A 12,120-nucleotide genomic window follows, 5' to 3' on the forward strand; every position below is an offset into this window, starting at 1 on the left:
CTGTAGTTTGAAGAGATGAACCCCTTTATGATTTAAACACTGCCCAAAAAGCAGCATTTATATTCCTTTTCAGTCTTCCTGTTTACTCCCAGCTGTTATGAAGTTGTCCAGTTCATGAGCCTAATAGGAGAATAGTTTTCTATTAGGGTACAGGGTTGATTCAAACAAGGGCATACAAAACCAACACCCATCACTAGGAGACAGATGGAAGCATACACTTGTTAAAAGGAGATTAAAGAAAGAGAAGGAAGAAACAAACTTTGACTGGCAGCAAACCATTAGTTTGACGCAGCTACTTTGGAAACTACCTCCTAGGAACAGGTTAGGAGCCTCATTAGGAGAAAATGGTCTCATTTGGTCACTTTTGCTTTTGTCTTAAACATGAACATGGAATTTAATCTAATGACTTGTGATGGAAGTACATTGCATTGAAGCATAAATTATCCTTGCATAGATGTAACAGACTAATTTTATAACAATTCCTGCTAATACTGTTGCTGTTTTGGAAGTTGATATTTTTGTGCTTTAGTACTTTGAATATCACTGAGTTCAAAAGCAAATATTGAAATAATTCTGTTTGAGCAAACATCCCGTGAAATAACTCAGAGTCAAACCTTCCTACTATTGTGTTTCAAAATCTGAAGCTTTACAGGTTTGTATCTCTTTGGACTCTCTCCAAAATACTACATTTTTTAAAGATTTTACAAGTTGCTCTTGGTTTTCGTTTGTATTGGAGCAAAACCAGATTTTAATTTCCTGCTTTCATTCTCTTGTTTGTTGAGAAGCCAATAGTATTATGTTATTCTTCCACACAATGTCATTAAAAATGTTGATTGTTTTCTTTTTTCTTTAGAAAGTTACAAAAGCCAATTTTTAACAGAAAGTCTTTAAGATTCAGTTCAGATGTTTATCTAAATACAACAAATTAGGAGTTAATATTTTTTTCAACTTACTTTTGTACTTTTTTGTCCCTCTTCCTTTTAGAAAATATATATTGAGAACAGATAATTGCCTTTTAAAATATATTTTTTCCTGTAGTTGAAACATGTAGAAAATTATTATTAGAATTTTGATAGTGTTTTATTTTACTTAAAGATGCTAGTCTGTGGCTATGTGCTTGGAGTTTTATGCTATTAATCTTAAATATTGTCCAAAAGATAACTTTCAGCTGTTTGAAGTTTGTAAAAAAAAATTTTTCCTTCTCTTCATGAATAAAGTGCAACACAACTATATCTCACCAAGTCACTCCAGACTGATGTCACTGTGTCATGTACAGTTCAATGAGAAGCTTGTACTGAATAGAAAAAAAAGACCTTTTCCATGACACTTATTCACTCCCAATGAAAACTTGTTTAAAGGTGAATGCCTTTTCTAACTCTTTCCTTCTTTACTGAAGAAATTAGGAAATTATGTCTGAAGCATATGTGGGTTGTTATTAACACTTCTGTCAAAGATTATACAATAATTAAGATGATGTTTAGATCACATTAAAGTACATTTAAGTATGCAGGCTGGTCTCTCTGTGTGGGTAAAATAACATTGGTTAAGGAGACATTCTAGAATAAGAAGAAACTACTGCCAGAAAATTATACCACTTGCAAAAATTGGATTGCTCCATTAGAATCAGCTGCCTTCTGCAGCACCTGCCGAGTTGGTTACAGGCACGTGGTGGTGTTCAGTTACACAAAGCAGGTAGGATACCTGGCGTCATCAGCCTGCTGTGTTGTACCTGCAGCTTTGTGGCAAAATGGCTGTTGCATTTATTCAGGAAATACTTTTGATACCTACTTCCAGTTTCAGTTTGAGACTTAGAATTTGGATTCATCTAAGCAGCTTCTCCTTTGAATGTACCTGGTTCATATCTTTGATGTGTTTTCTCATGAGATGGGGCCAGTCTCTTCTCCAAGGTGCAGACCAATCACACAGTAGGCAATGGGCACAAGCTGGGATGCATGAAACTCCTGCTAGATGCTCAAAAATACCATTTTCACTATAGAGGTGGTGAAATATGGAAACATGTTGCCCAGGATGTGTGTGGAATCTCCATCCTTGAAGATACTCAAAGCTTACCTGGTCAAGGCCCTGAGCAGCCTGATCTGGCTGGACATGCATTGAGTAAGGGTGTTTGTAACAGTCTTCCAGGGATCCCAGTGTAAATTATCCTACAGTTCTGAGCTCTGCATGCAAGGTGCAGTTACTGGAATGTGTTATGTATTACATGTCAAGGAAGTCAGTGGTTTTAGTAAAGATACTTCTGTGTGCAAGTGAAGACAGCATAGATTAACTGTTTAATTGCACAGAATTCCTTTTTAGGCACAAAAAAACCAGCATGTTACGTAGTATGCGTAGCTTCAGTAGAAGGCATCTTGAGTATTTGCCTTGTGTCCTCCGTAAAAGAACAATACTCTTCTATGGCTAGTTCAAGCTGCAGTTGATTGAGTTCGATTTCTGCTGCCGGGATAATTGGACACTATTTCAGAAATGCCTGGGAATTTCTTCAGGCCTGTCACAAGTTGCCATACAGAGTTCCCAGTGTGCTGTCCTCTAAACACACAGTCCTCTGTGAAAAGAGTGCTCCAGCCATCCGGAATGATCAGAGTAACCCTGCATGTAAATGTGACCTTCTCCCTGCCTCACAGAGCCTCTGTGTCTGGATCTGACTGTCACTCACAGAAGCACTCTCTTTCACTTGATTGAGTCTTGAAAACAAGCAAGAAATTTGAAATTTCTCCTCCTTCTTCCCCGTCCAAACCATTTCACTTCTGGCCCACCTTAAGATAACGCCCTGTGGACAGGTTTGTGAGATAGTAGCTGCTAGTATGGGCTGAAACATAAAGTGACATTTATGAAAGAGCTGGAAATGTATAGTGATCCAATTATGTGCAGAGGTAGTGCACTTCCTTTTTTTTTTTTTTTAAAATATGCTGATGATTTTTGGTGTTATCTTATACGTCTTCTGGTAAATAATTGGAGTCTTGTACTGGTCTGCAATGAACTCCTAGTAACAAGTTAATAAAAATCTGAATTAAAAAGTATATGTTCATGTAATTTCCAAACATTTCTTAATATGAATAATTGAATCATGAAGAATAGTGGCTGGTAGTTAGTATTCTGGATACTTTGATGTATAATTCATTTGATTGTAAGTTTCCAGCTTATTTGTTTATTTGTTATAGCGTTTAAAAACATCTTGGCTTACTCCTCATTTTTCCTTAATGGAACTAAGTCTTGGGTTGTAAGATGCATAACTTACTTAAGCAGCATATTTAATATGATTCTGTTATACCTGGCTAGTCAAATTGGCATATGTCTTTAAAATACAATGAAGTATAATTCATTATTGCTACTGAGACTTTTCCCAACTATTTCTGGAAAAAGTTTAAATCCAAAGATTAGGAGAGAAACATTAGTCAAGTTAATTCATTATTGTTTTGTGTTAATTCTTCCAAGAGTTAACACAGTGGGAGGCCAAAATTGCAAATACTTTAGCTGCTTAAAATTCATTTATTCAATAATGTTTAAGTAACTCTGGTGGTAAATGGGTCACCCAAAAATACATTTTCCCCTTGTTCCTAGATACTTTGTATATCAAAGCATAGGAAAAAAGAAAACACAAGCTACCTAAAAACTAGCCCAGCTATCTGCATTATGACATATTAGTTAAGTTGTTGGTGTTTCCTCTTTTTTTGAATTTTCACCAACTTCCATAAATTATAAACAGTATCTTTTCAGCATCTCAGCATTTTGTAAGGGATATAGATCAATCTGTGTTTTATTCTGAATTATATTATGGTTCTTGAAAATTCCTGGGTCACACACTAGTAAATAGTAACTCATTGGTCAGTAGTGGAATTATTTCAAAATTGAATCAGCAAGGGAAAAGAGATAAAAGTTGTTGAACAAAACAAAAAACATGATTGCAGTAGTAGTATCTTTCAGGCTGATAATTTATTTCTTAGCTACTAATACTACTTAGTTTTGAATTATGACCACATTATGAGGTAGTTTGTCACAATGAGGAATGTAAAAGTATTTTTGGAAGAGAACAGTCAATGAGTTACCTGTAGAAATGAAAGGCCTGACCACCTGTCATTCTGAAACCAACATGAACTGGCTGTACATGGTGAATTTCTTCCTGCAGCCTGTTTTGGGGCTCACTTTGATGTCCATTGAAATCAGTGGGGATGTTTTTAGTGATACAGTGATATTTGAATTGGATCTTAAATGATGTACTAAAATATGAGGTTTAGTCCTCATGTCTGCAAATGTTTTCATTAACCAGATCAGACCAGAACCAGCGAACAGATTTTTCTAATACAGTATGAAATAATTTGAGGCTATATTTACCCATTTTAAAGGTGAAGAAAACTTTCTTTTCATTCTTTCTTTATAGAAAAATAGATGGTAATTTGCAGACAAGTTTTATGTGTATAAATTATGCCATCTTTAGTCTCAGCTCTCATTCTGTTTCAGAGTTGATACAGTAGTGTCATATGTGGTCAAGGATATTTGTTTGATAAGCGCTCTCTGTGCATATATATTATCTTCACAGGGTTTTCAAAACTTTAATTTCAAAACTGATTTTTATCTTTTATCTTTCCAGACTTCTTGGTTATCACTAATAGCAATAAGACATATGGATATCGCTGTTAGTTATGTAAATATTCCATACAGACATTTACAGTATATAGGTTGGAGAGGGTGCATACAAAGGACATAACTACCACTCTTTTCTTATATTCTTAGATTTCATGTAGGAAGATGAGTTAAAGAGGTGCTGTAGTGATTTTATTGTTTCTTCCTTTGGTTAAGTGATTAATTTTTCTTCTTCTAGATTCATAGACTGAAATATAAATTAGTATGCTTTACTACTTTACTTTTTAAAGCATCTAGTTAATTCCAAAGTGAAATCTGTCCTATATTAGAATGACCTTTTGAGAGATCTCATAGCAGTAATATTGATCAGTGACACACGTTTTAGAAATAATGCAGAGAAGCAGCCAGAATCTCAGCTGAAGTCTCTATAAATCTCATCTGTCTCTCTCAGTTGGAGTGATGCTGATGTTTCAATACTTACGCAAAATGGGGAAGACCTTGGCTATGTTCATATCTCTAAATTTGGTATGTGGGTGGGCCTGGACAGCGAGCAGTTTATAACATCTCTGCGCAGCAAAGTTAATAAATCCATTTTGTATGTGAACCTTTGTAAACCTTTCATCATACATTAAAAATGTTGCTGTGCTGTTGACAAAAAGTGTCATAGCAAGAAGGACTGGGAAGACCTAGTACACTTATTTCCTGTAACATTAAAGCCACTGTAATTATGGGTCATTTGCCTGGCTTCTGTGGTAATTAAGAGGTTTAATTGCTTCTGGTTCCAGGGAATTAGTTAAGCTTTTCATTATGCATATTGCCTTCCATAATCATCAGCTCCTTTTGGACAGTAAGCTTATTGACATCATGGAATTCAATTAGGTCTTGCAAGGCAAATCAGTGAAGTACATTTCTTTGTATGGGCTGGATTAGAAAACGTTTCTGAAAGGCCTTGATAATGCTGTTATGTGCAACATTTAAGCTTACTCTTCAAAAGGCGAAGCCTGCCAGGGTTTCATTTACTGTTTCAGAGTCCTCAGAGTGCTTAGGGTCACAAACTAAGGCATTGTTAAGAACAAAACCTATAGGCAGAACTGTGCTTCTGTTCTAACAGCAATTGTTCCAAGCTTTGCAGGATCAGCTGCTTAGATATTTGTGGTTAGTAATACTGATAATGATCAACATTTTAAAATATCACATTGTTCAAACTGGAATTCAATGACTGTGTAAAGGAAATTGAGCACAAAAGATTGGTGCAATTCCGTTGGCTCACTAAAAATCATTAAGTTTTACCTTATTACATGCAAGGTAGAAAGCACCTCTTACTTTCTCTTGGCAGACTCCAAGTGGTTGCTGTCATGTTGACGGGCAAGAATCAATATTTTAAAAAAGAAAAGCAAGCAGAAAGAAAGGCTTCATTCTCTCTTCCTCTTCCACAGTCTCTGATACAGATGGGCATACATAGTGTAGATATTTCATACATCTTGCAAAAATGTTATCTTTGAACATAATAAAGTTTTTTCAGGTTTCAACTTCGTTTTCTTAGAGCACAGCAAGAACAGACAAACATTGTGCATCCCTAATCTTCCCTGGTGGAAAGGTTGTGTGTTGGAGAGCCAAAGAGATACAGTATACTGCTGCATGTTGTTTCAGTGTGTCATGTCTAGATTCAGTCAAAAGTTAAACTAAGTTTAGCAAATCATTGCTCTTACCCATTTAGTATTTGCTGCCACAGTCTCTTGTGCTGTGAAGAAAAGGATAAGAAAATCCATCCTGGGTATGTAGGAATAGATTTGGTAAATCAGTAACTACTATAGAGAATGGCCTAATGCATGAGAGAGATATCTGTGATAAGGCAGAGTTGCACTGCCTGAAGGGTGTGGGGAAAATTGCACTAAACATCCCAACATCTGAGCTGATTAATTGAAATTACTTATGGCAGTAATTTTGGTGGAAGTAGTAATAGTAGCAGTGCTAGTAATATTTTTAAGAAATATAATCTGAACTGCAGAAGTGTTAGAAACCACTTATCAGTGTAGGTCAGAATTTTTTGGATAGTTGGATGCCAAAGGTTGCTTTGGTTTGTCCATGACTAAAAATTCCAACTCAAAACTGGTTAATGTCAGGAAGAGATGCTTCATTAGATACATCCTGAAATGAACTCCAGAAGCATTATCTTTTAGTATATAAAAGCTCAGACTAGATGACTTGTTATATGTTTATTTTTGTTATATATTTATTATTCAATATTCCTGTGTTAAATTACAAAATTCACATAAATAATATATCGATTATCTTTAACAACTTTGCTTCCCAGCTGCAATCTTGAATGACTATGACTATTGTAAGACATGGAACTTTTGCCTGACTGAACTGTCTCTTCTCTAAAAGTAACCTTCCAATATAATTGCTGGTTTTTTTGCTCTACTGTTGCTTTTGAAGAATTAAGTGAATTAATTAAGCATGAATTCAACAGCCCTCTTCTGCAAGTGACTTCTGTCCAAAGTCCTAATATTGACCTAAGTGTAGTCTTTCCCATCTTGTGTATGTAGGAAATGCTACATCTACTTCTGCCATTTTGCAGGTTGTAAAGTTGGTCTTGAAGAACTAAATAGCCTGTTTATAAAGTTATATAAGCTTTTGCATAACTTTATTTTAAGCTTGTGCTTAAACTCATCCCTACAAAACAAATCACTTAGAAACATCTGGATAAGCAGTTCCTGGTATTTAAGTATGCATGGTGATGGTTTTTTTTAATTGAAATTAATATAAGATTAATTACCATACAGATGTTTAAATTGAGAGCTTTGTCCTTGTTCTAATTAGAGATGTCTAAACCAGGAATTGAATTTAGCTTTCCTACTAAGTTTTATTCAGGATCATTCTCTCTGTTAAAACGAAACAATAAAGGTATAGTAACATTATTTAATTTTTTCCCCTCACCTCCCTGTTTCTCAGTGTCTTGTGTTTGAAGATTCACCACTTGGAGTCAAAGGAGCCCTGGCAGCCGGAATGCAAGTGGTTATGATTCCAGATGAAAAATTAAATCCAGATCTTAAAAAGGAGGCAACAGTACTGCTGAACTCCATGGAGAATTTCAAACCAGAACTGTTTGGTTTACCAGCGTATGATTAATGCATAATGTCTATGGACATGCACTTGACCGGAGATCAGGAAAGCAGAACGAAATTTTGTTATGGTTTTCTGATTGTTTTGCAGCTTTTCCTCTCTTCCTCAAAACTACAGCACAAAAATCCTGTTAACACCAAGTCTTCCACACAGTACCTTTGAAAGTTGACTGAAATCTTTATGATTTTACTTCGTGATAAATGCTAAATTAAAGCAGCATTTCATCTTGTGGACTGAATCCAACCTTGTTCTGTGCACACCATAATGTTTTCTGGGAATATTATGAAACTATTTTGACAATTTGTTGTAACTGCATTGGGAGCCTTTTGTTCTCTTTCCACTTGAATGGCTTATTGTTTAGATCTTAACCAGAAATGCATTCTGTATTGGGTTTTATCGCATTACATTGTTTTTGTTACAGATATCACTATCAACATGTTTGTCCATTTCTTTATCCTGTACTTGGCCATCTGTTCCCCTTTGCATCCTATAGTGATTGTTTTGCAGTTACTTGCAGGGTTTTTGTTCTGCTTTCATGTTTTCTTCTTATGTTTTCTTATTGGGGGTTGACTGAGATGACTTCCCTTACAACCTCCATTGTTCTATAATTGTGTCATTATCTTTTTTTGGCATGGTGATTGCCTGCTAAGAGCTATACAAGGTTATGTGATCCTACAGTTTAACCAAAGTGCTTTGCATCTTCTTTCTTTCATTTCCTTGTATTCATCTCATTTTCCATGTTGCCATGTAGCATTCCCTTTCATTCTTGTGAAATGAATCCATCCTGTTGGTCTGCTTCAGTTCTAATAATTTATGTCCTTAACTCCTTCATATCCAAATAGCTTTCTCTAGGCTGTTCTTACTTTTCCATTCTTACCCCTTTCTTGAGCCCTTTTTTTGCCAAGCTCCCTTCAGAGAGTTGTGATATCTGTTTTTAAAATACAAAATTTGTAGATTTGGTTGATTTAGATATTTAGAGTTTATTTTGGTGGCTACCATAATATCCACATTTTTACGCCATCATCTATCCCTCTTACTTCTGTTGATTTCTGGCATCTCATCAAGACAAGGGTGAGGATCTCTTTAGAAAATGCTAGACATGTATACAGGTTTTGGTGGAACCCACAAGTACATGTATGACATGGTGGAAGCAATAACTTTTGCTTTGTCTAAAGAAGGCTATATTATGTATGATTTATGGCTGTTTTATAAAATGAATGATTGTATGCAGCTTTAAAAAAAATAAATTTCTAATTAAGTGTCCATAAGGTAGTTGAAATTCTTGTTAGAATATCAAAGTCCATAAAAACAATGAGCATGAAATATGTCAAATAAGAGGATTCCCATGTATTATGAGAAGACTTCTCTGATCATGGGGTTTTTTAATAACATTTGTTTATCTATGTCTTCCTCACAAAAATCTTTTCTAGATATTTGTGGTGTTAAACTGGTTTAGGTTGCATGTTTTTTCATCAGGAGCAAAAATTACTGAATTATAGATGCTTCAGTATTCAGAGTAAGTTTCCTTACTTTTTTTGCCTCCTGGATTTAAAAAGAACAAACTTTTACATCTTTTATGTAGACTGTTACTATTTTCTATTAACTATAGTCTTTTCATGCCTTTAAATGTTAAGAAAATTTTATTCCATATAGTCAAGCAAATATGACCTAGATGGTACCACAAAATTTTTAGTATATGGAGTATAATGCTATGCTGTTAAATTATTTTCATCTAAGGATCTGGAAGCATTTTTTTGAATGCTTACTGTTGAATGAATAGTTTTTGAATGGATATTGTTTCAGTGTTGGCATTTTGAGTATTATGTTATTTCTTTAGGCCTATGTATATTGCAGTCATTAGTGTTTGTACAGTGACAACAACCCATCCCATCCAATGTGAATTCCATTTCTGGTCTTTCCAGACAAGATAACAGAAATATTGCTGTATAATTCCTCCTTTGACTTGTGTTGTATAACTTAAAGTGCAACTGTAGAGCAATATTTCTGAGCTTTCAAGTGTAAAACAGGTGCCAGTTGAGATCCCCTCCATTCATAATTACTGAATTCCAACAGGGAAGTTACTAGGTACAACAAGCTTTAATAAGCTGTAATTAGTAACTTTTTCAAAGTTTTGCATATATTTAATTTAACTGGGGAGTTTTACAAAAAATAAAACAGAAACACATCTCATTTACAGTTTACTTCGAGGGGACTGTCATCAAATTCTTTTTTTTAGAGATGCAGAGATATTAATAAATATACTACTGACTAAAACAGAATTACTTCATTGTGATCACCATTATGAAATCAGCATGGTCTGTAGTTCTAATTTAGTAGTCTTATCTTTTGCTGACAATTAATAGTCAGAAAACTATCACTTCTAAACTCAACAGTAAATTCTATCCCACAAAATTATTCTTTCATGGATTTAGTATCCCACCTGACAGTTGTCAGTGAGGTTATCGCCCCAAAATGAAATCTGTGAACCAAAGCCATATGGTAAAATCTTCCCCTCCTTTTAGTAGAATTCCCTTCCATGTACTTTACTGCTTGCTGTTGAGCAACTTCCTGGTCCTGTGCTGAACCATTTGACTGTTATTAAAGCAAGTATCAGTGTTGTGGTTAGCTTTTCTCTTGACTGAATGAGAAATCAAAAGAGTACACAAAATTAAATTCTTCATCTATAGTAATCTTAAAACTCCTGTCATCTTCATCATATGGAGGTGGATATTCATGTCAGCAGTAGGTGACTGTAGCTTGCTTGATTAACCATATACCAAATATCAGCATATGTTTGTATATATTGCTTTACCCACTTTTTGGTTGAATTTGTGGCTGTGTTTCTCGATCATCTCAACAACATCTGTTCACAAAACTAAAAAAAAAGAAGGATTAAATACTTGGATCCCTTCCCTTCCTTCCATCTGCTGCTTTCCAGATGAAGTCCTGTTCTGACTGAACTAAAAAAATCCATACCAGATCCTGGCTACATATCATGAGAACATGTGAGCAATCAGGACATTTGAATGCTCCATCTGTGTGTATGAAGAGGACTGTTAAAAACTAATCCAAAAACTCTATTCCCTAACTCAGCAAGCAGACTTCAACCCCAACAAATACTTAAGTGTGTGCTTAATTCATTTTTATTAAGTATTCAAAGTAAGCACAAACTTAATTTTAAGGATGTGTTTAGTTTTATTTGGCTTGATATAGAACATGTTCTTCAGGCATAACTTGAGAAGAATTCCAGTCTCCCCAAAATACAAGCAAAACTTCACGAACAAGTTTTTAACATTGGAAAATAGGGTAAGTGCAGCAAGATTGAACTAAATTCAGCCATGGTAATATATTTTAAGAAAAAACCAAACAAACAAAAACAAAACCAAAAAAGCCTACAAGTTAGTGTTGTATGGTACTGGAACTCCCATCTGCCTCACAAGTGAATTAGGTTATACATTTTACTGGAATTCCAATGGGATTAATTTTGGTAGAATTTCCAGGTTGCAAAGATAGGCATCAACAGGAGTTTCATCAAATATATTCAGGTGAAAATTCATTACATTGGAACAGGATTAATTTAAAAATGCAGTCTGACTTTTATGAAGCTTGGCATTTGCCTTCTACAAATAAAGATCAGAAAAAGCTGAGATGTTTGTTCCTCATTTGGATTGGATGACTTTCTAAAGAATACTATAGTTAAACCATAGAAACCACTGCCCAGAATCAAGCTCATGTAGCATATATTCCAAAAAATGCCTTTAGCAGAAGCCAAACTAGATAAATTAGAAAAAATTGCAAGAAGCTTCATAGTAAGAAGAAATTAAATTATTTTCCACTACATTAAAATTCATCTGTATCTTCAACAATTAGAGAATAAAGCTTGAAATTTTCTGCTTTATTCCTAGCTCTAGATGCTGGTTATCCATATAGAAATCTACTGTCTTTTCCCTTGATAAATTTAGACAGCAAAAGCACTACCTAGGTACTAAACACTACAATTTCCTAGGCCATATGAAAAATGTATTTCTAATGTTTTAATATTAGAATAATATTAAACAAAAAATGCAATTAAAAAATAGAAAACTTTTTCTAATTAGTTTGGTTCCATTTATTTGTTTCTTATTTACCACTTTGTAACTTCACTGAACTTCCTGTTTTGACATTGAGAAGGTGTAACTGGAAATAAATGGAAAGACTGGAGTGCAGGAAAAGGAGCACTCTTGGAACACTTCTCTGCCCCAGGAGAAATGTGACTAGGTTGCAGGCAATGTGTCTAACAGTAACAATATCGAATCCAAATCACTGTATGACTGCAGGTAAAACTGCTAACTTACACTCACATATGATAAAAACAAGAATTAGGAACTTCAAACTAGAGGTTCATTGTCCAGATCATCC

The 12,120-nt window shown here is 34.7% G+C and overlaps 1 protein-coding gene across 1 annotated transcript in view; it reads left to right on the plus strand.

Moving 5' to 3' along the window:
• The window catches only part of LOC104547907 (pseudouridine-5'-monophosphatase-like), a 34,567-nt gene extending 26,771 nt beyond the window's left edge, over positions 1–7,796 (plus strand). The window contains exon 3 of the mRNA XM_010193778.1: positions 7,552–7,796. Coding sequence (XP_010192080.1) covers positions 7,552–7,728 — 177 coding nt within the window. The 3' untranslated portion in view covers positions 7,729–7,796. The remainder of the gene's footprint in view (positions 1–7,551) is intronic.
• Positions 7,797–12,120: the final 4,324 nt, after the last annotated feature.

The sequence above is a fragment of the Mesitornis unicolor genome, unplaced genomic scaffold (assembly GCF_000695765.1).
Source record: "Mesitornis unicolor isolate BGI_N332 unplaced genomic scaffold, ASM69576v1 scaffold17640, whole genome shotgun sequence".
Taxonomy (NCBI): Eukaryota; Metazoa; Chordata; class Aves; order Mesitornithiformes; family Mesitornithidae; genus Mesitornis; species Mesitornis unicolor.